General features: G+C 43.6%; 1 protein-coding gene across 4 annotated transcripts in view; it reads left to right on the top strand.

Annotated features, from left to right (window-relative positions):
- Nucleotides 1-699: 699 nt before the first annotated feature.
- The window catches only part of LOC106590025 (integrin beta-1), a 50,815-nt gene continuing 26,804 nt past the window's right edge, over nucleotides 700-24,710 (top strand). The window contains exons 1-3 of one of the 4 annotated variants that reach the window (XM_014180506.2): nucleotides 700-1,055; nucleotides 22,297-22,363; nucleotides 22,840-22,925. In XM_014180506.2, coding sequence (XP_014035981.1) covers nucleotides 22,297-22,363; nucleotides 22,840-22,925 — 153 coding nt within the window. In that variant the 5' untranslated portion in view covers nucleotides 700-1,055. Of the gene's footprint in view, nucleotides 1,056-1,309; nucleotides 1,587-22,296; nucleotides 22,364-22,839; nucleotides 22,926-24,710 lie in introns of those variants that run through there. The other 3 variants (XM_014180509.2, XM_014180507.2, XM_014180508.2) reach the window with 3 other exon arrangements.

The raw sequence follows: 24,710 nt of genomic DNA, 5'->3' as shown, positions 1-24,710 counted from the left end.
CAGATTTGTGTCGCACTCTAGGTGTAGTCCAACACAGGAGGTCGCTAAAGCACACAATACAGGCAGCGATAACCCAAACCCATGCTGAAGAGCAATAAAATAACAGGTAGTGTATTAAGTTGTTGAGTGTGAGAGTGAGAAGTCCAAATATGAGAAAGAATGAATGCCCCTTTGATTCTTTACTGAATGAAGTTTTCTGTAAAGCCCAAACAGTGTCCCATTCTGACAGGCACAGCTTCAAGGGAGCCTGTATGTGTACACCCTTACCAGTCCAGTCCCTCACAACACATGAAAACTGTTGTCACACCCTCAGTCAGTCTACTTAGTAATGGGTGTTATAGTAGATCTAGATGTCAACAATTCCCCCAAGAACCTGTTGCAAAGTGTGTATATATATATATATATGTTATGTATATGTCCAAAACATAACATATATTAAACATACAATATCCATAAAAAATGAGGTACCTTATAAAGGAGAGAGACTGAACAGGCTATGTAATAGGCTACATAACAAAAACCCATCCATACACAACATTCAGAAAATTGATTTGACAAGAGGGGGCTATTCCAGGGTTAGTTTTGGGAGAACTTTCATTACGCTCATCATACATGTCACCAGTAGCCATGTCCATAATAACGGATAATAGCCTGTAATAGAATATGGGCGTGTCTTAAATTCATGACGTCAGCCGGCTTTTCCTGTGAAATTGGGGCTTCGTTCAGAGGAGGGCACTGCGGACTTGTCTCTTCATCTAATTTTGCGAAGAAAAAGAGGTTCGCGGCTACTGGAAAATACTAAATATATCAAATAAGTACACTTTTATACAACCAAATAGTATACAATATTTTTCCTTTCGCAATGGAGTAACTGTTTAAGGAATGACCCGTGGGGGAGTAAATCGACCGTGACTTTTTGCAGGAGGAGAAAGTAGCTCCCTTTGCCAACAAGGCAATTGTTGCTGTGTCTACGCTGGGTAGCGGTCACTACGGATATTTTAAAAAGGATAGATACATTTACGTATGTTGCCTCGGCAATAAATCACGAGGAGAAGGTAAATGTTATAATTTCATAATTGTATGAACCCTGTTTTTATCCGTTCGTTGATTACTCTCCAACCAAAGTCTATTCTTTTTCCACATGGATGAAGGACTTGGATGATGGATATCCTATCTAGAATTCAAGTTTTTTTACAGGCAGACAGTAGGATCTTGGCAGTCTTCCAATTTGGACCAGAATAAATATTTTGGGTGGAGAGAGAATATCTGTTCCAGATGGATCTCAAATCTTCTCTTTTTTTAGTTGAGGTTGAATCTTCACATGATCTGGTACAGATAAATATGTTTTGGACAATATGTTGTTTTTAAGTAGTGTTTCGAACAACATTTCATCTGACTATTTTTTCTTCCATGTTTTTTTTAATTCAACAACGAATATGTCATCCTCATGATAATCTTGCCGTTTTTGTAGGCGCGTTGGATAGGCTACTGTGCTTGATGCCTGCCCTACATTGTGGGCCACAGGTCTATAATAGATAATAAACTGGTTAGTTTGGCTCCTGGATGCTGATTGGCTGAAATCTGTGGTATGTTTTTACTGTTATATTTATGTTGGTAACCGGTTTATAATAGCAATAAGGAACCTCTGAGGTTTGCAGTATATGACCAATATGCCACTGCAAAGGTCTGCTTCCAGGCACTCTGCATTGTGTCTAAGAACAGCCCTGTGTGTGTGTGTGTGTGTGTGTGTGTGTGTGTGTGTGTGTGTGTGTGTGTGTGTGTGTGTGTGTGTGTGTGTGTGTGTGTGTGTGTGTGTGTGTGTGTGTGTGTGTGTGTGTGTGTGTTGAGATGTGTGTTCGGGTCATGACACGTAGATAACATCAGGGCTAGGTGTGTCCCAAAGAAGAACACAGCCAGTGGTTATGACTTCAAAACAAACAGGTCTACACACTCAGCCTCCTTTTAGTCTTATAGAGCGACATCTCTCTCTCTCCTGATACAGTCAATGTCATTTTCTTTGATCCACCACCAATCAGCTTACAAACGCAACAGCTTCAGACATTCAGTTGCCCTTTATAATGTAAGATGGTAAGTAAGGATGATATCACGTCCGCCTTACCCTACACCCACTTTAATTTGCATACTGCCCGATCCAGATCCACAGATCTATTGGGATTGCCAACACACTGCACACTGCCCTATCCCATCTGGACAAGAGGAATAGACCTATGTAAGAATGCTGTTTATTAACTACAGCTCAGCCTTCAACACCATAGTACCCTCCAAGCTCATCATTAAGCTCAGGGCCCTGGGTTTAAACCCCGCCCTGTGCAACTAGGTCCTGGACTTCCTGACAGTCCACCCCCAGGTGGTGAAGTTAGGAAGAAAAAACTCCACTACACTGGTCCTTAACATAGGGGCCCACAAGTGTGCGTGCTCAGCCCCCTCCTGTGCTCCCTGTTCACCCATGACTGCGTGGCCACGCACGCCTCCAACTCAATCATCAAGTATGCAGAGGACACAACTGTAGTAGGCGTGAGTACCAACAATGATGAGACATCCTACAGGGAGGAGGTGAGGGCCCTGGCAGAGGGGTTCCAGGAAAATAACTCAACATCAACAAAATTAAGGAGTTGATTGTGGACTTCAGGAGACACCAGTGGGTGTTCGCCCCCATCCATATCGGTGGGACCGCAGTGGATAAGGTGAAAAGCTTCAAGTTCCTCGGTGTAAACATCACTGACAATCTGATATGGTCCACCAACACAGATAGTGTAGTGAAGAAGGTGCAACAGCGCCTCTTCAACCTCAGGAGTCTGAAGAAATTCGTCTTGGCCCCTAAGACCCTCACAAACTCTTAGATGCATCACTGAGAGCATCTTGTCGGGCTGTATCACCGCCTAGTATGGCAACTGGACTTCCCGCAACCGCAGGGCTCTCCAGAGGGTGGTGCGGTCTGCCCAACACATCACTGGGGGCAAACTGCCTGCCCTCCAGGACACCTACAGCACCAGATGTCACAGGAAGGGCCAAAAAGATAATCAAGGACATCAACCACCCGAGCCACGGCCTGTTCACCCCACTATCATCCAGAAGGCGAGGTCAGTACAGGTGGATCAAAGCTGGGACCGAGAGACTGAAAAACAGCTTCTATCTCAAGGCCATCTGACTGTTAAATAGCCATCACAGGCAGGCCTCCACCCAGTATCCTGCCCTGAACTTAGTCACGGTCACTGGCCAGCTACCACACGGTTACTCAACCCTGCACCTTAGAGGCAGCTGCCCTATGTAGATAGACATGGAATCACTGGACACTTTAATAATGGAACACTGGGCACTTTAATAATGTTTACATACTGTTTTACTCATATCATATGTATATTATGTATTCTACTGTATTCTAGTCAATGTCACTCCGACATTGCTCATCCTAATGTTTATATATTTCTTAATTCCATTCTTTTACGTTTAGATTTGTGTGTATTGTTGTGAATTGTTAGATACTACTCCGCTGTTGGCGCTAGGAACACAAGCATTTTTCTACACCTCTAATAACATTGCTAAATATGTGTATGCAATCAATACAATTTTATTTTTGGAAGGAGGAGTGAGATGTTGTGCAATGTGCAGGCTGTCACATTAATTGGATCAAGCCGAAAAAGGCCCCCATTTAATCTCATGTATCATGTCTGTTGTGTTTGTGTGTGCACGAGCGTGTGGTTTTCTTTAACCTTGTAAATACAGCCGGCCGAGGCGAGCTGACTCTCTCTTTTTATTAAGGGAATGGAGTGGTGGGAAGGGATGGAATGAGGGAGGAAGGAAAGTAGAGGAAGGGAGGAGGCGAAGGAATTAGGGCTAATTGAGGGAGAAGAAGAGAGAATGGGTGTGTGTGTTTACACGTGGGACATTGTGTGTGTGTGAGTGGTGTGTGTGTGTTAGGAGAGATGGAGGGTGGAGGCAGTAGGTACTGTAGGAGATGCTAGGCTGGGGATCTACCAGCTGAATGGGTGTGACTTCCAACCCCAGATAACAGCTGCTGGAGGTCTGGCTTTTCATCTGATTTACAGATTCACTGACAGAAGACCCCGCCCTGCCGTTCTGGGGGTCATGTAATGTTTTGTGTGTGTGAGACATAGACCTCCTGTCCCTCTGAGATGGAAGTGATGAATGTGCACTATATCTGCTGCTACTCCAACACATGATTTGTGCTGAAAGGGGAGATTTGTTTAGAAAACAAGTAGTACAAGGCCTGCCTGTTACACCCATAACACACAACAAGGAGTAGTCTGACTCTATAACAAACATATGATAACAATGTGGTTATCATGTTTTGTTTGTCAGTAAATCACTGTCTGCTCTAACTAGCACATCATGGAATCACCTAAGGACTTTAACCGTGGGAGAGTGGACAAATTTAGAATTCATAATTAGTTCTCAACTTGATTTTTAGTCATATTTCAGTCTAATTTTGAAATCATCTCATGCTGATGTTAGAAATAAACTGTGCTCTATTGCGATGTATCTGAATGCGATAAAGGTATAAGAATAGTCATTATTTACTGTGTTTAGCCATTGGATTACATATAGAACCATGAATTATAGGATTTCTATGGTCAAGCCTATATCGGATTGATTTCCACTCTTATAAAAGTATGTGTGTTGTCTGGGTTATAATTGCCATTTTGTGTGTGGAAATTGTGGGTTAGGGCTTTGAGTTTAGGTTTGACCTCCTCAGTAGTTTATATAAAGTGTAGCCCTAATGCCCTCCCACTCCCCTCTGACAGAGCCATTTTGTGATTTTCACGTCCAGGTCTAAAAACGGCATCAAAACCACTCAGAGAAAGGGTGTGGTTAAGGTTGTGCAAGTGGAACCCTATTCCCTATGTAGTGCACTACTTTTGACCAGGGTCCATAGGGGAATGGGATGCCATTTGGGATAGAGCCTTGGTTTAGTCAACCTGGCAAGGCTACAGGAGGTCTGTGTTGAAAATGGGCCAAACTCCTTATATTGTTAGTAAATAATAGAGTGGGATGATCTCAGGCTCTGTGTAGCCATATTATCTCAGCCTGTGTGTAGTCAGATGTTGTTTATTGTTATGACAGTTTGAACATTTGAGAGCTTTAAGTGGAATTGAGGCCTTGCACATTTTGGGGGTTTACAGTGCTTTGCTACGTGGACGTTCTATTTTGGAGGAGTTTAAATTTGTTTTAATTTAAAGTTACACCATACAGTATATCTTTGTTTAGAATAACGGATTACTGAACATTTACCAGACCGTCATTGCCATGGTATTCTTATCTATACTCTATGCACGAGTATACTGAAATGAACAAAGTGCCTGTGTTCAAGCTTCATGAATGATATTTGTTAAATGTTGATCTTTAAAGGACATTGAAGGGACAGAACAAATCCTTAATTCAACCCATGATAGCCTTCAATTTCATGACAGCCTTATCTCGGCATGGTCCTCGCTTAGAAGATTCTGTTCCTACAGAACTCTGAGACCTCAAGGGTCATGCATGGTCACTCAGTTGCATATTTTCCTTTAGCCTATAGCCCAGAAATGTAAACGTTTGTAGGCTATAGGATTCAATGCAGTTCTGTTCAAAATAGCTTTTCCCCCTGTTACAAATGCTAGATTTTCATTTGCTTTAGTAAGACATAACATGGATGAAGAATCAATGCTTTGTGCCATTTCAGGTGAGTAGAAGAATGCAAAACCCAACACAACATTCAATTGCAGCTTCTGAAAAAAATTACATATTGTCTTGCAATGAAAGTAGAAAAAAAAATTCTCCAATGATTCCAGGAGGAAGTAGTGAGTGCTTACTGTTCTAGGCCTGCAGAGATTTCATTCCTAGTCTAATACAGTGAGTTTTCACACAGGCTATGGTCTGTGTTCTATAGTCCTAACACTTGTGGTATGTTAGCTTCTGTTGGACAGCCTGTGTGTTCTTCTCTGCTCAGTTGTTATCGTGTTAAGTTTTGATTTAGTGTGTGTGTCTGCGTGCACATTAGTGGTGCGCGGGTCAGCTGTTTGTTTACCCTCATTCGCCTGAAATTGCTAATAACCCATCCGCAATTGCCAGACTACATGTGAAAATCTGAAGCCCGCACCGCACCCTAACCCACTAAAAGAAAATGCGCTGTAGGCTACAGATTTTTTGACTGGGAGTGCAGATTTATTTTGCCTGATTCAGTTATGTTTCTGCTGATAATTTATAACATTTTGGTAGGCTATTTGTTGGTCAACTTGTCTATAATTAGATACATGCAGCTTCTCTTCTGTCATTACATGTTGCCCTATGAGACTAAATAAAACCTTGCTCACCAGAATGTCATAAATACACTGAAACAAATATAAACACTAAATTTAAAGTGTTGGACCCATGTTTCATAAGCTGATCCCCGAATTTTCCCATACTCATGAAAAGCTTCTGTCAATCAAATTTGTTTACATCCCTGTTAGTGAGCATTTCTCCTTTGTAAAGATAATCCATCCACCTGACAGGTGTGGCATATCGAGAAGCTGATTAAACAACATGATCAATACACAGGTGCACCTTGTGCTGGGGACAATAAAAGGCCACTCTAAAATGTGACGTTATGTCACACAACACAATGCCACAGATGTCTCAAGTTTTGAGGGAGCGTGCAATTGGCAAGGACTGTTGTTCATGTTCATTTCTCTACCATAAGCCGCCTCCAACGTTGTTTTAAATTTGGCAGTACACCCACTTGAACTCACAAGCGCAGACCGCATGTAACCACTCCAGCCCAGGACCTCCACATCCAGCTTCTTCACCTGCGGGACCGTCTGAGACCAGTCACCCGAACAGCTGATGAAACTGTGGGTTTGCACAACCCGAAGGATTTCTGCACAAACTGTCAGAAACCGTCTCAGGGAAGCTCATCTGCATGCATGACATCCTCACCACTGGCACGCTGGAGAATTGTGCTCTTCACGGATGAATCCTGGTTTCAACTGTACCTGGCAGACGGTGTGTATGGGGTCTTGTTGGCGAGCGGTTGGCTGATGTTAACGTTGTGAACAGTGTGCCCCATGGTGAGGTGGAGTTATGGTATCGGCAGGCACTGCTATCATCCTCTTTTACCACTTCACTAAATCTTTCCCAAACATTACTTTTCTTGCCCTCCCTTCTCTTCATTTTGAACTCTTCATTTCAAAGATTTTTTCTTATTGAATTATTGAACTCCGCCATTGTCCTTTTTGCCTCCGTGGATCGAAGTTCACTTGTTCTGCCCGTTCTCAAAAGCATTTTCCGATTGGTGTATAGGCTATTTGGCAAGCGTACAGTTAGGCCCTAAAGCTTCCGCGCTAATGCCTGATAGCCTAAAATAATGATAGGCTACATTGAGGTTTTTCTATCAATATAAATTGCACAAGAATGATCCATTTAATGGGTTTTATAAGGTACTCTTTATTCAAGTTCTATTATTACTGGCTTATTATTAACAACTTTAACAACTTTAGTAAATTAGTCCTTAGCTCAACTGGGAACACAGTAGCAGGCAGCAAGCAGGATTTCCTACGGTAGACTGAGGGACTTTACTAATCCCCGATATGAGCATCTGTGTTGATCCTGCTCCAACATCAAGGCTTTGAGAAACTGATCAATCACTTCTCATAGTAAATATTTACTCCTTTAATGGTCATCTGTCTTCTGCCATGATGTTTCGAATAGCTACCCAAACCATCCTTTATTGGTAAAATTAATTTATTCTTTGTGCGAGACCTTCTCTTACATTCATTTCTGCAACTATTATCCATTAAAGATAAGCTCTGGGTGGTTGTGCTAGCAGTTAATGGTCTTGTTGCTGTGCTGTGTTGCTGTGTTGCTGTGTTTTCCAGAACTTAAATCACTGTGGATGGATAGATTTAAAGATGTGGCCTATTGCCAGGCAGCATGCCGGCTGTCTTCCTCTGTGATTGGGATGAGCTTCCTGTGTCCCAGCAAAGGAAGGGCCAATTCAGCAAACCAATGCAGAGAGAGATGTCTCACTGTACTCCTGTCAGACCTGGGTTCAAATACTATTTTGAAATCATTTCAAATATGCTTGATCAACTCATCCTTGACCGCTGGCTACGTCCCTTCCGTCTTCAAGAGAGCGAGAGTTGCACCCCTTCTCAAAAAACCTACACTCGATCCCTCCGATGTCAACAACTACAGACCAGTATCCCTTTCTTTCCTCTCCAAAACTCTTGAGCGTGCCGTCCTTGGCCAGCTCTCTTGCTATCTCTCTCAGAATGACCTTCTTGATCCAAATCAGTCAGGTTTCAAGACTGGTCATTCAACTGAGACTGCTCTTCTCTGTGTCACGGAGGCTCTCCGCACTGCTAAAGCTAACTCTCTCTCCTCTGCTCTCATCCTTCTAGACCTATCTGCTGCCTTTGATACTGTGAACCATCAGATCCTCCTCTCCACCCTCTCCGAGTTGGGCATCTCCGGGGCGGCTCACTCTTGGATTGCGTCCTACCTGACAGGTCGCTCCTACCAGGTGGCATGGCGAGAATCCGTCTCCGCACCACGTGCTCTCGCCACTGGTGTCCCCCAGGGCTCAGTTCTAGGCCCTCTCCTATTCTCGCTATACACCAAGTCACTTGGCTCTGTCATATCCTCACATGGTCTCTCCTATCATTGCTACGCAGACGACACACAATTCATCTTCTCCTTTCCCCCTTCTGATAACCAGGTGGTGAATCGCATCTCTGCATGTCTGGCAGACATATCAGTGTGGATGACGGATCACCACCTCAAGCTGAACCTCGGCAAGACGGAGCTGCTCTTCCTCCCGGGGAAGGACTGCCCGTTCCATGATCTCGCCATCACATTTGACAACTCCATTGTGTCCACCTCCCAGAGTGCTAAGAGCCTTGGCGTGACCCTGGACAACACCCTGTCGTTCTCTGCTAACATCAAGGCGGTGACCCGATCCTGTAGGTTCACGCTCTACAACATTCGCAGAGTACGACCCTGCCTCACACAGGAAGCGGCGCAGGTCCTAATCCAGGCATTTGTCATCTCCCGTCTGGATTACTGCAACTCGCTGTTGGCGGGGCTCCCTGCCTGTGCCATCAAACCCCTACAACTCATCCAGAACGCCGCAGCCCGTCTGGTGTTCAACCTTCCCAAGTTCTCTCACGTCACCCCGCTCCTCCGCACACACCACTGGCTTCCAGTTGAAGCTCGCATCTGCTACAAGACCATGGTGCTTGCCTACGGAGCTGTGAGGGGAACGGCACCTCCGTACCTTCAGGCTCTGATCAGTCCCTACACCCAAAGAAGGGCACTGCGTTCATCCACCTCTGGCCTGCTCGCCTCCCTACCTCTGCGGAAGCACAGTTCCCGGTCAGACCAGTCAAAACTGTTCGCTGCTCTGGCACCCCAATGGTGGAACAAGCTCCCTCACGACGCCAGGACAGCGGAGTCAATCACCACCTTCCGGAGACACCTGAAACCCCACCTCTTTAAGGAATACCTGGGATAGGATTAAGTAATCCTTCTAACCCCCCCCCCCCCCAAAAAGATATAGATGTACTATTGTAAAGTGGTTGTTCCACTGGATATCATAAGGTGAATGCACCAATTTGTAAGTCGCTCTGGATAAGAGCATCTGCTAAATGACGTAAATGTAAATGTTGATTGAGCTTGCCAGGCTTAATGGACCAATAGTATAGTCTGTAAATGGAAAACACCACCCATCTGACACTCCAGGCATTCTAGAGCAAAGGTTCAAAGTATTTCATTGATTTCAAATAGTATTTGAACCCAGGTCTGACTAAAACTGCTGCTGCAACTGCTGCTGGTCTGAACTCCAGCCCAGAGCGCAAGCCCCCAGGATCATAGTATTCATCTCCCTTATTTTATCTCTGTACAGGTGGACTCATTATCATAGCTTAGCTGTTCGTTGGGGGAATCTGGGGCCATGGGTGTGCAACAGGAAAGGAACTCAAGTACTATGAGTACCACAGAAATAGGTTGTGTATAGAAGGGATTGGTATCTGTTAGCTAAGATTCAGATTAAATGAAATGTCTCTATTTCCCCTTGCCGGAATGATTTTATGGATTTATTATTTGAGATGGTATGGCAAATAGATACTTTTTTGGGGGGTTTTGTGCTTCTTACACTAAGCATAATGCTCATAGGCCTAGTCTGTGAGATGGTTGAATATTATCTGAGTGTGAAAACCACGTGGGTGAGTCAGAAATAGTTAGTAGTGTGAACTTGGCCATGCTCCAGATATTTTGGGTTGTTCTTTTTTTTGGCCTAGTAGTCCTTGTTATAGGCCTAATGATAATTTCAACTGGGGAATTGTATTATTAGGATAATTATTAGTTTTGCAAGACTAGAGGCAGATGTATTTTTGAAGAGGGGGAGACAAAAATAGGCTTAATTGAAAACGCACTAGAAAGGCGTAAATGCTATAGATTTTTTGAAGGACTGCAGGGACCTAAAGTACCTTCCGGTCAATATTCTTCTAAAAGTTTTATTTTTAAAACATCTGTTGTTATTGCTACTGGAATCAGCTTTCAAACATTGAGTGAATTTTCTGTGGATATTCCAGTGGAATTGTATTTGTATAGGCTATATATTTTAATATGGCGGATTTCTATTCTGTTCCATTCTTTATTATATTCTGTGACTGAAGAGCTCTCATTAGTAGGATCTACAGGGGCTCTCAAAGCATGCTGGGAATTTGGGACAGTGAGGACCTTATCGGGATTGTCTCGGCTCAGCCTCTCCTACTCAGAGAATAGGTCCCCTCCCCTCTGACCTTCTCTTCCAATGGGTTGAGAAGGAGGCAAGGACAGAGGACGTGAGAAATCAAGGAAATGCATAGGAGATTCTCCCATTGCTTTTGTCTGTCATAACAGGGTCTGTCAAGATGGGGGATGAGCATAAAGGGGAGGGAGAAGGAGGGAGGGACCAGAGTGGCGCAGTCACTGTAAAAGTTATTTTCTCTGGACTTAAGGCAGCCCTTTCCCTGTTACAAAACCTTCTTTTCCTGTTTTTCCTTTTCCATTCCTTCTTTTCATGGCTGGAGAAGGAGAAATCCCAATGCAAGCTCTCTCTGGAGCATTGTCACAGTGGAGTACTGCCAAGTTCTCCCTTTGCTTTACCCAAAAAAGCAGCTAGCTTGGTATTTGTGATTCTACCATTATTGCTGCTGCTGCTAGGAAGCATTTGCTGATGTGTAGATATTTCTAAAGCAAAGGAGCTGACAAATAAAGCCACTCAATCAGTCGTGACTAAGGGCTGCGAGTGACTCAATCTGATGCTTAGAGTCACACAGCTTTCAACAATCTAGACATGCAGAGATTGTTTTTAACCCTCTCCCATCCAGCTTTATACACGATTGGTCAGCTTTTTTTTTTTAAATGTGTCTTTATTTATCCAGGAAGCTCCATTGAGGTCCTAGAAAACCTATTTTACAAGGGAGACCTGGCCAAGAGGCCAGCTAAATAAAAAAAACAGGGAGAGTGCTCCGAGTGGGCTGTATGTTTTTTGAAGGGAAAGGGTGGTTATCATGGGGAAAATACCAGGTAGAGGGAACATTGCGGTCGGAGAGATGGGACATGACAACTGGTGCCTGTCCAAATATGGAAGCTCTACTCGGCTCAGGAACATGGATGTGAGTGATCTGGTTTCCCCAATGAAGTGCAGGCACCAGGCAGGCAGCTACTATCCTGGTCTGACTGCTGAGAGTATCCTATCCCAGAGAATTGCCTGTGAGCTCAGGTCGTGTCCTTTTTAGTCATGGTACTCTCCACAGACAGACCACCATCATGTATCACCTCTCCTCTCTTGAACACCGCAATGAGTTGATGAGAGGGTTTGTGTGTGTGTGCGTGTGCGTGTGTGTGTATCACCTGGATGATGATGTTTGAGGGAGCTGCCCCACTACCACGCTGTCTAAGCACCAGTGATCTATGTCTGGTTTTGGACATGGTTGAGTTTAACTGGAGATCTGTCTGTTTTTGTTCCACTCCCAGAGGAGGCAAATACTTTGAGCAATTTGGTTGTTAAGTCAAGTTCCCATAATAGTTTCAATCCCCCCCTCCATCCTGTTGGCCCCTGTGTTGTATATCTGCCCAGTGAAAGATCTTTCCAGGAGGTACTGATTCTTAAGTTAAGTTACCCTCATGAGCTTAAGATGCAACCCCTCAAAAGCAGTATTGTGTAGGGTTATCATCTTCGGGGGGTAGTACCATTGTGTTGGTCTAAATGTTATCTTATGTTTTGCTGCCATGTCCCTAGTCCCTCTGAAAACTTGAAGAACATTCCTTTCTCCAGCTGCTAAGCTTCATAGAATAGAAGTAGCCTTGTTGTTTTTCTAACTTGACACCTCGCTGGCATTTTACAGGCATATTTTCTCATTCAAACGTTTCCTTGGAACTATGTGCTGGACTAAAAGTCAAACCAACAAGAATGTTGGAGAAAATAACAGGGGCTAGGGATTTGTTTCTGACCAAAAACATATAAATGATCTTTATTTACACTGTCCAGAGATCTCATATGATTATTTGATCTGGTACAAAGTAGGTGCACATTTTGGGCTCAAATCGGTGTTGCGTGAACTTCAACTTTTGCTGAAGCACTCAGCTAAAGTAGCAACATTTACAACATTTAGTCTCTAACACAAAGACATCAACAACTGAATCACATTATAGATTATTAGCTTAGACTTATTAGGTCTAGGATACATTCCTTTAGAATTTGGAGCCGTAGGCTGTTGGCCTTAACCTGACTGAAGGACCTTTGGTCAGTTGCATTAGTGTAACACAGAAGTTGGGTAATGTCATGGCAGAAGAACTAATTGTGGCTTCAGCTCTTCTAAGATCAGTCAGCCAGTTAGCCAGCCAGTCAGTCTATCAGTCAGCCAGTCCAACAATCAGTCAGTCTGTCAGCAAGTCAGCTATTCAGTCTAATCTGGGGGTCGCAGACAGGCTGTCTGTGCAGTTAGGCTCTGTATAGAACATGATGGAGTACACACACACACACACACACACACACACACACACACACACACACACACACACACACACACACACACACACACACACACAGAGGCGCTAAGGAATGCGTCACTCAACACCATACAGTACTGACTGCCAGAACTCCCTCCTCACCATGTAAAGCACTGAAAATACAGCAGCACTCTTAAGGCAGTAACTCTGCCTAGCGATTGGTGTCATTGACAGGTCAGGGGTATACTGTATATTTATGACAGGTCCCTACCACACATTTCGATGGTGTGTAAAATGGGGAGGAATCCGAATTCATAACTAGCTTCTGTATCTCTGGCCGGCTGGTCATACAAGCGTTATTGTAAACCATGTGCATTACTGTACACAAGTTCAGCATGCTGATGATTATCAGTTCTATGTTGGACGGATGTCCTCAGTAGATAGGCATTTGCAGAGGATTGTCCTGAAGTGTAATCCCTAGGGTTGGTGTGTTGAACTGAGACAGGAAGTTGGACATAAATTCTTCTAAATTCTCTATATTGGTGCACTCTCAACCCCCTCTTCTACTCTCAACTCCCTCTTCCACCCTAGGGGATTCTGTGATGTATGCTGTGCTTATCCCTTTTCCCGTAGCATTGCCCACTTAGCAGATTCTTCAAACTGTTAAAGGGTGACTGCACTTCCTGATTTGGCCTTGTTTTTCTTTAATGTTCATAACCTCTCACATCTAGACGTTCCGCTAGCGGAACACCACTCCAATATCCAATGATAGGGCGTGGCGCGGAATACAAACTCCTCGAAAATCCGAAAACTTCCATTTTTCAAACATATGACTATTTTACACCATTTTAAAGACAAGACTCTCCTTTATCTAACCACGCTGTCCGATTTCAAAAAAGCTTTACAACGAAAGCAAAACATTAGATTATGTCAGCAGTGTACCCCGCCAGAAATAATCAGACACCCATTTTTCAAGCTAGCATATAATGTCACAAAAACCAAAACCACAGCTAAATGCAGCACTAACCTTTGATGATCATCATCAGATGACACTCCTAGGACATTATGTTATCCTCTTGACGTTACCCTAGGATAGGGGGGCGCCACAGCGCATTTTGGAAAAAATTCGTGCCCATTTTCAACGGCCTACTAATCAAACTCAGAAGCTAGGATATGCATATAATTAATACTTGTGGATAGAAAACACCCTAAAGTTTCTAAAACTGTTTGAATGGTGTCTGTGAGTATAACAGAACTCATATGGCAGTCAAAACCCCGAGACCGATTGAAACAGGAAGTGGAATTCTGAATTGTGGACTCAACTTCACGTCGTTGCCTATTATTCACACCGTGAGCTATCATTCATTGAGCACTTCCTATTGTTTCCACAAGATGTCCCCAGTCTTTACAAAGTGTTTTGAGCCTTCTACTGTCGAAACTCAGTGAATGAGACGCGTTGGAAATTGGTCACAGGGGGAGGGCCATCACCATTATGACGCCGGCGGCCCTGTCTACCCCCACCTTTCGAAACGTTTTGAAACACAATACAATCGTCCCCCTCGAATCTTATTGGCTCTCTTGTTGAAACAGGCCCTGAAGATTTATGTTATAGAACGTTTGACATGTTTGAACGAACCTAAATGGGAAAAAAATGTTTTATTTCGAAACGGCTGTCCCGCGCCCGGCAGAGCATTTGGATACAGCATTCAGACGCGCTAACAACAGCAAGCTAACGGAACATAAAGGATGGACTTTTTCGACCGAAAATACATCTGTTGTGGACCTGGGATTCCTGGAAGTGCTTTCTGATGAAGACAACTAAAGGTAAGCGATTATTGACAATATTATACAAGATTAGATGTGATATGCGATTGTTCCAAGATGGTGCCGAGCTAGGTTTACTAGCTCATTTTCTGAGTATCGCATCCCCTTTTATCGCTAAGTGTGATTATCCAGTAAAGTTATTTTTAAATCTGGTATGACAGGTGCTTTCAAGAGATATTCATCTATAAATCTTAGAATGACAATATTACATTTTAAAAATGTTTTCGAATAGTAATTCAGTAAATTGTAGCACTGTTTCCCGGGATGCATTTGACGGGAAAATAGTTAGTCAACGTCAGACGCCGATGTAAAATGCTGTTTTCATATATAAATATGAACTTTATTGAACAAAAGAATGCATGCATTGTGTAACATGATGTCCTAGGTGTGTCATCTGATGAAGTTTGTAAAAGGTTAGTGCTGCATTTAGCTGTTTTTTGGTTATTTGTGATGCATGTGGTTGCTCGGAAAATGGCTATGTTGCTGCTTTTACGATGGACTCCTCTAACATAATCTAATGATTTGCTTTTCCTGTAAAACCTTTTTGAAATCGGACGACGTGGGTCGATTCAGGAGAGGTGTATCTATAAAACGATATGAGACAGTCCTATATTTGAAAAAAAAAATATATAAAATTTTGTTATGCTAATGTCGCTAGGAGTTTTCGCTGGATTTTGATCCCGCATACGGGACGAGACGCTGGAGAGGTTATACAATACATGCATGTTTTGTTCAATCAAGTAAATATTTATATCAAAAACCAGCTTTTTACATTAGCATGTGACGTTCAGAACTAGCATTCCCACCGAACACTTCCGGTGAATTTACTAAATTACTCACGATAAACGTTCACAAAAAACATAACAATTATTTGAAGAATTATAGATACAGAACTCCTTTATGCAATCGCGGTGTCCGATTTTAAAATAGCTTTTCGGTGAAAGCACATTTTGCAATATTCTGAGTAGATAGCTCGCCATCACGGGCTAGCTAATTTGACACCCACCAAGTTTGGTACTCACCAAACTCAGATTTACTATAAGAAAAATTGGATTACCTTTGCTGTTCTTCGTCAGAATGCACTCCCAGGACTTCTACTTCAACAACAAATGTTGGTTTGGTTCCAAATAATCCATAGTTATATCCAAATAGCGGCGTTTTGTTCATGCGTTCAAGACACTATCCAAAGGGTAACGAAGGGTGACGCGCGGACGCGTATCGTGACAAAAAATTTCAAAATATTCCATTACCGTACTTCGAAGCATGTCAAACGCTGTTTAAAATCTATTTTAATGCGATTTTTCTCATAAAATAGCAATAATATTCCGACTGGGAGTTGTTTTTTTCATTCAAAGACTGAAAAAGTAAAATGGACTCTTCATGTGCACGCGTGCGCCCGTTTCATTGTTCTCAGATCGACCACTTACCAAATGCGCTACTGTTTTTCAGCCAGGGACTGCAGAGTCATCATTCAACGTTCTGGCGCCTTCTGAGAGCCTATGGGAGCCTTAGAAAGTGTCACGTTACAGCAGAGATCCTTTGTTTTGGATAGAGATGACAAAGAAGGCCAAGAAATGGTCAGACAGGGTACTTCCTGTACAGAATCTTCTCAGGTTTTGGCCTGCCATTTGAGTTCTGTTATACACACAGACACCATTCAAACAGTTTTAGAAACTTTGGAGTGTTTTCTATCCAAAGCTACTAATTATATGCATATTCTAGTTTCTGGGCAGGAGTAATGACCAGATTAAATCGGGTACGTTTTTTATCCGGCCGTGAAAATACTGCCCCCTATCCATAACAAGTTAAGAAATGCTAGCAGCCATGACTGAAGGTAAACAAGAGTTGTCTTGGAGGTGTGGTTTAATGTGGGTGTGTCTTTGCCCAAGAATTACAACAAACAAGGACAGTAGCTATCCAGTTCAAGTTGAAACATTATTGAAAGCAAGCTGGCAACATGCATCAAACATGTTGTCAGGTTTGCTTGATTATGAGCTAACTAGCTTGCTAACGTTAGCTAGCAGGGAATAAACCTGTGTACAGGCGCAACGTTAGCTCAGCAAATCTTCCTCTAATATTACATGTTACAGAGAGGCTATGTATTTTGTTAGTTACATCACAGTATAATAGCCTAGTACTATTACAGAAGATGGCGTTGATAGACATGGCAGCTCTTTATCTAGCTCCTAAGTACACGAGCTCGTCTACAATTAAGTAGACAAACTCAGGGTGAGGTTCTCCTTTCAAAGACACATCAGGGACTTTAACATACTGTGTTTCACAGAATCATGGCTCTCTCCGGATATACTGTCCCTGTTCATACAGCGAGCTGGGTTCTCAGTACATCACACAGACAGGAATAAAGAACTCTCTGGGAAGAAGAAAGGCAGAGGTATATGTTTCATGATTAACTACTCATGGTGTGATTGTGATAATGTACAGGAACTCAAGTCCTTTTGTTCACCTGACCTAGAATACCTCATAATCAAATGCCGACCATATGACCTCCCAAGAAAAATCTCTTCGGTTATAGTCACAGCCGTGTATATTCCCCCTCAAGCCGATACCACGACAGCCCTGAAGGAACTATACTGGACTTTGTGCAAACTGGAAACCACATATCCTGAGGCTGCATTTATTGTAGCCGGGGACTTTAACAAAGAAAATTTGAGGAAAACGCTACCGGAGTTCTATCAACACATTGCCTATAGGACTCGCACGTCAAAAACTCAAGACCATTGTTACTTTCCCTTCCCGGATGGCTACAAGGCCCTCCCCCACCCTCCCTTCGGCAAATCAGATCACGACTCCATCCTGCTTCTCCCTTCCTATAGGCAGAAACTGAAACAGGAAGTACCTGTGCTAATGTCTATTCAATGCTTGTCTGACCAATCAGAATCCAAGTTTCTATATTGTTTTGATCAAGCAGACTGCAATATGTTCCTGGGTTGCCTCTGAGAATAACATTGACGTATACACTGACACAGTGACTGAGTTCATCAAGATGTGTATAGGGCATGTTGTTCTCACTGTAACTATTAAAACCTACACAAACCAAAAACCGCGGATAGATGCATCGAGCAAAACTGAAAGCGCAAACCACCACATTAACCATGGCAAAGTGACTGGGAATATGGTTGAATACAAACAGTGCAGTTATACCCTCCGTAAGGCAATCAAACAGGCAAACATCAGTACAGTGACAAAGTGGAATCGCAATTCAATGGCTCAGACACAAGATGTACGTGGCAGGGACTCCAGATAATCACAGATTACAAAGGGAAAACCAGCCACGTAGCGGACACTGACGTCTTGCTCCCGGACAAGCTAAAATCCTTCTTCGCCCGTTTACAATTTCACTCCAATTTGCATACCTCCCTAATAGATCCACAGTCAATGCAATCGCCATCACACTGCACACTGCCCTATCCCATCTGGACAAGAGGAATACATATAAGAATGCTGTTCATTGACTTCAGCTCAGCCTTCAACACCATAGTACCCTCCAAGCTCATCATTAAGCTCAGGGCCCTGGGTCTGAACCCCGCCCTGTGCAACTGGTTCCTGGACTTCCTGACAGGCCACCCCAAGGTGGTGAAGGTAGGAAACAACACCTTCACTTCGCTGATCCTCAACGCAGGGGCTCAGCCCCCTCTGTACTCCCTGTTCACCCATGACTGCGTGGCCACGTACGCCTACAACTCAATCCTCAAGTTTGCAGACGACACAACAGCAGTAGGCCTGCTTACCAACAATGACGAGAAAGCCTAGAGGGAGGAGGTGAAGGCCCTTGTGAAGTGGTGCCAAGAAAATAACCTCTCCCTCAACATCAACAAAATTAAGGAGCTGATCGAGGACTTCAGGAGACAGCCGAGAGAGCACGTCCATATCAACGGGGCCACAGTGGAGGTTTAATGTTCAAGTTCCTCGGTGTATACTTCTCTGACAACCTGAAGTGGTCCACTAACACAGACAGTGTGGTGAAAAATGTGCAACAGCGCCTCTTTAACCACAGGAGGCTGAAGAAATTTGTATTGGCCCGTAAAACCATCACAAACTTTACAGATGCACCATTGAGAGCATCCTGTAAGGCTGTATCACCATCTGGTATGGCAAATGCATCGCCCGCAACCACAGGGCTCTCCAGAGGGTGGTGCGGTCTGCCCAACGTATCACCGGTGGCACACTGCCTGCCCTCCAGGACACCTACAGCACCAGATGTCACAGGAAGGCCAACAAAAATCATCAAGGACATCAACCACCCAAGCCACGGCCTGTTCACCTTGCTATCATCCAGAAAGTGAGGTCAGTACAGGTGGATCAAAGCTGAGACTGAGAGACTGAACAACAGCTTCCATCTCAACGCCATCAGACTGTTAAATAGCCATCACTAGCCGGCCTCCACCCTAGAGTATGCTACTCACAAGAAGCATTGCCTGATGTGAACCATGCCTCGAACAAAAGAGATCGCAGAAGACCTAAGATTAAGAATTGTTGCCTTGCATGAAGCTGGAAAGGGTTACAAAAGTATCTATAAAATCCTTGAAGCTTCTTCCGTGGTGTCCTTCCATGAACACCATTCTTGTTTAGTGTTTTATGTATGTAAGCTATGTAAGCACTGCTGTCAAAAAAAAACAATTTTGCAAGAGAATGTTAGGCTATCTGTCCGCCAATTGAAGCTCAACAGAAGTTGGGTGATCCAACAGGAAACGACCCAAAACACAGAAGTAAATCAACAACAGAATGGCTTCAACAGAAGAAAATACGCCTTCTGGAGTGGCATGACCTCCGAGAGCAGTTCACACCAGACATCCCAAAAATATTGCTGAACTGAAACAGTTTTGTGAAGAGCAATGGTCCAAAATTCACCCTGACCGTTGTGCAGGTCTGATTCACAACTACAGAGAACGTTTGGTTGAGGTTATTGTTGCCAAAGGAGGGTCTACCAGTTATTAAACCCAAGGGTTCACATACTTTTCCACCCTGCACTGTGAATGTTAACACAGTGTGTTCAATAAAGACATGAAAACATATAATTGTTTGTGTGTCATTAGTTTAAGCAGACAGTGTTTGTCTCTTGTTGTGACCTAGATGAAGTTCAGATCAAATTTTATGACCAATTTATGCAGAAATCCAGGTATTTCCAAAGGGTTCACATACTTTTTCTTGTCACTGTAAATAGACATGGAATCACTGGTCACTAATGTTTACAGTACATACTGTTTTGCTCATTTCATATGAATATATTGTATTCTAGTCAATGCCATCCTATTCAACTTTTGCTGTATATATATACTATTCTATCCTTCGTATCCTACAGAAATACTAAATATTCTATCCACATAATGTCTATACATCCCATCACATATACATCTACAGTGCATTCGGAAAGCATTCAGACACCTTGACTTTTTCCACAATTTGTTACGTTACAGCCTTATTCTAAAATGTATTAAATTGTCCCCCCCCCCTCAATCAACACACAATAACCCATAATGACAAAGCAAAAACAGGTTTAGACATTTTAGCAAACTTGTAATTTTGATAAAATACTAATATTACATTTACATAAGTATTCAGACCCTTACTCAGTACTTTGCTGAAGCACCTTTGGCAGCTATCACAGCCTCGAGTCTGATTTGGTATGACGCTACAAGCTTGGCACACCTGTATTTGGGGAGTTTCTCCCAGTCTTCTCTGCAGATCCTCTCAAGCTCTGTCAGGTTTGATGGGGAGCGTCGCTGCACAGCTATTTTCAGGTCTCTCCAGAGATGTTCTATCAGGTTCAAGTCCGGGCTCTGGCTGGGCCACTCAAGAACATTCAGAGACTTGTCCCGAAACCACTCCTGCGTTGTCTTAGCTGTGTGCTTAGGGTTGTTGTCCTGTTGGAAGGTGAACCTGAGGTCCTGAGTGCTCTGGAGCAGGTTTTCATTGGAGCAGGATTTCGCTGTACTTTGCTCCGTTCATCTTCATCTGCCTTCCCTGTGGCTCAGTTGGTAGAGCATGGTGTTTGCAACGTCAGGGTTGTGGGTTTGATTCCCACGGGGGGCCAGTACAAAAAAAAAAAGAAATGCATGAAATGGAATGTATGCATTCACTACTGTAAGTCGCTCTGGATAAGAGCGTCTGCAAAATGACTAAAATGTAAAATGTAAATCTTTGCCTCGATCCTGACTAGTCTCCCAGTCCCTGCCGTGAAAATCATCCCCACAGCATAATGCTGCCACCACCGTGCTTCACCGTAGGGACGGTGCCAGATTTCTTCCAGACGTGACACTTGGCATTCAGGCCAAAGAGTTTAATCTTGGTCTCATGGTCTGAGAATCCTTTAGGTGCCTTTTGGCAAACTCCAAGCGGGCTGTCATGTGCCTTTTACTGAGGAGTGGCTTCCGTCTGGCCAATCTACCATAAAGGCCTAATTTGGTGGAATGCTGCAGAGTTGGTTGTCCTTCTGGAAGGCTTTCTCATCTCCACAGAGGAACTCTGGAGCTCAGTCAGAGTGACCATCGGGATCTTGGTCACCTACCTGACCAAGGCCCTTCTCCCCCAGTTGCTCAGTTTGGCCGGGCGGCCAGCTCTAGGAAGAGTCTTGGTGGTTCGAATCTTCTTCCATTTAAGAATGATTGAGGCCACTGTGTTCTTGTGGACCTACTATGCAGCAGAAATGTTTTTGTACCCTTCCCCTCTACACAATCCTATCTCAGAGCTCTACAGACAATTCCTTCAACCTCATAACTTGGGTTTTGCTCTGACATGCACTGTCAACTGTGGGACCTTATATAGACAGGTGTGTGTGCCTTTCCAAATCATGTCCAATCAATTTGTAGAAACATCTCAAGGATGATCAATGGAAACAAGATGCACTTGAGCTCAATTTCTGGTGTTTTGCGGGTACTATTTAATGAAGCTACCATTTGAGGACTTGTGAGGCATCTGTTTGGGGGTACAGAGATGAGGTAGTCATTCAAAAATCATGTTAAACACTATTTCTGCACACAGAGTGAGTCCATACAACTTATTATGTGACTTGTTAAGCAAATGTTGACTCTTGTTCTTATTTAGGCTTGCCATAACAAAGGGGTTGAATAATATTTGGCTCAAGACATTTAAGCTTTTCATTTTTTATTAAGTTGTAGACATTTCTAAAAACATAATTCCACTTTGACATTATGGGGTATTGTGTGTAGGCCTGTGACTCAAAATCTCAATTTAATCAATTTTAAATCCAGTCTGTAACACAACAAAATGTGGAAAAATAAAAGGGTGTGAATAGTTTCTGAAGGCACTGTTTAGGGCTCCAGACCATGTGACCACCTGACCATCAAGACCTCTGGGCCCTAAGGTTATATCAATTAACTGGTATCCAGCCTAATGTCTTCTATTTGTAGTACAAATGTAAACAGAAACACAGTATTCACTGCTAGATTTTACTGTATCCTCACACTAACCTCATGATGTTGTATCCGTTTTATTTTTCAGATGGACCTGAAACTACTTCTGGTATCAACATTGTTAGCAGTCATTTGTTACAGCAGTGCGCAGCAAGGTAAAGTTATTCTCTCTCATATCTCAAGTTTCTGTCCTACTTACTTTAACTTCCACCTTGTTAGACAAAATCAATCCTCAACAGTAACATCAGTATTCTGTTTCTGTACACTGACTACACAGTACATCATCTAATGATATTATGTCATAAACGATGTAGGCCTACATAAAATACAGAATGGTGACTAATAGCCTGATTTTCCATGGGTGAGTCGAAGCAAAGCGAGCATGCTGCTGTAATGTAATGATATCATTCGTCAGAAGAAGAAGCAGCTCCACCTAGGCTTTTTGGAGCTTAGTAGTGAGGACATTATAGAACTATGGAACAGCGGAATATTCCGTTCTGGCTCCAATTACTGTTCTCTCTGAGCCGCACAGTTTTCCTAATTCTAAATTAAACAATGTGTAAACACTGAGGCTTTTTGCCTGCTTAGTCTTTAGGAGTCTATAATGAGTTTGCTTCTCTTCAACCTTCAGAAGGGAACGAGTGCATCAAGGCCAATGCCAAATCCTGTGGGGAGTGTATTCAAGTGGGAGCGAAATGTGGATGGTGCACAGACCCAGTATGTGGATTTGAATTTGTCAATAACTTTGTTACTGCATTGTTACTGTAACTGACTCAGCATTAGAACTCGTATGCAATCAAGGAGAGAAGTATGTCATCTAAACTGTCCCTTCTAATTACAACAGTAGTGTGTCAGGCAATATTGTTTATAACCTTTATAACCTGCTTTGGAGTGTAGGAAATATACTGCTCAAAAAGGGAACACTTAAACAACACATCCTAGATCTGAATGAAAGAAATAATCTTATTAAATACTTTTTTCTTTACATAGTTGAATGTGCTGACAACAAAATCACACAAAAATAATAAATGGAAATCCAATTTATCAACCCATGGAGGTCTGGATTTGGAGTCACACTCAAAATTAAAGTGGAAAACCACACTACAGGCTGATCCAACTTTGATGTAATGTCCTTAAAACAAATCAAAATGAGGCTCAGTAGTGTGTGTGGCCTCCACGTGCCTGTATGACCTCCCTACAATGCCTGGGCATGCTCCTGATGAGGTGGCGGAGGGATCTCTTGAGGGATCTCCTCCCAGACCTGGACTAAAGCATCCGCCAACTCCTGGACAGTCTGTGGTGCAACGTGGCATTGGTGGATGGAGTGAGACATGATGTCCCAGATGTGCTCAATTGGATTCAGGTCTGGGGAACGGGCGGGCCAGTCCATAGCATCAATTCCTTCCTCTTGCAGGAACTGCTGACACACTCCAGCCACATGAGGTCTAGCATTGTCTTGCATTAGGAGGAACCCAGGGCCAACCGCACCAGCATATGGTCTCACAAGGGTCTGAGGATCTCATCTCGGTACCTAATGGCAGTCAGGCTACCTCTGGCGAGCACATGGAGGGCTGTGCGGCCCCCCAGAGAAATTCCACCCAACACCATGACTGACCCACCGCCAAACCGGTCATGCTGGAGGATGTTGCAGGCAGCAGAACGTTCTCCACGGCGTCTCCAGACTCTGTCACGTCTGTCACGTGCTCAGTGTAAACCTGCTTTCATCTGTGAAGGGCACAGGGCGCCAGTGGTGAATTTGCCAATCTTGGTGTTCTCTGGCAAATGCCAAACGTCCTGCACGGTGTTGGGCTGTAAGCACAACCCCCACCTGTGGATGTCGGGCCCTCATGGAGTCTGTTTCTGACCGTTTGAGCAGACACATGCACATTTGTGGCCTGCTGGAGGTCATTTTGCAGGGCTCTGGCAGTGCTCCTCCTGCTCCTCCTTGCACAAAGGCGGAGGTAGCGGTCCTGCTGCTGGGTTGTTGCCCTCCTACGGCCTCCTCCACGTCTCTTGATGTACTGTCTCCTGGTAGCGCCTCCATGCTCTGGACACTACGCTGACAGACACAGCAAACCTTCTTGCCACAGCTCGCATTGATGTGCCATCCTGGATGAGCTGCACTACCTGAGCCACTTGTGTGGGTTGTAGACTCCGTCTCATGCTACCACTAGAGTGAAAGCACCGCCAGCATTCAAAAGTGACCAAAACATCAGCCAGGAAGCATAGGAACTGAGAAGTGGTCTGTGGTCCCCACTTGCAGAACCACTCCTTTATTGGGGGTGTCTTGCTAATTGCCTATAATTTCCACCTGTTGTCTATTCCATTTGCACAACAGCATGTGAAATTTATTGTCAATCAGTGTTGCTTCCTAAGTGGACAGTTTGATTTCACAGAAGTGTGATTGACTTGGAGTTACATTGTGTTGTTTAAGTGTTCCCTCTATTTTTTTGAGCAGTGTATATTTTCAGAAAATAAGGACCTTACATTTTGGGTGGATTC

The sequence above is a fragment of the Salmo salar genome, chromosome ssa29 (genome assembly GCF_905237065.1).
Source record: "Salmo salar chromosome ssa29, Ssal_v3.1, whole genome shotgun sequence".
In the NCBI taxonomy this organism is placed as follows: Eukaryota; Metazoa; Chordata; class Actinopteri; order Salmoniformes; family Salmonidae; genus Salmo; species Salmo salar.
Note: the sequence above shows the minus strand (reverse complement) of the source record. Positions and strands in the feature narration are given on the sequence as shown.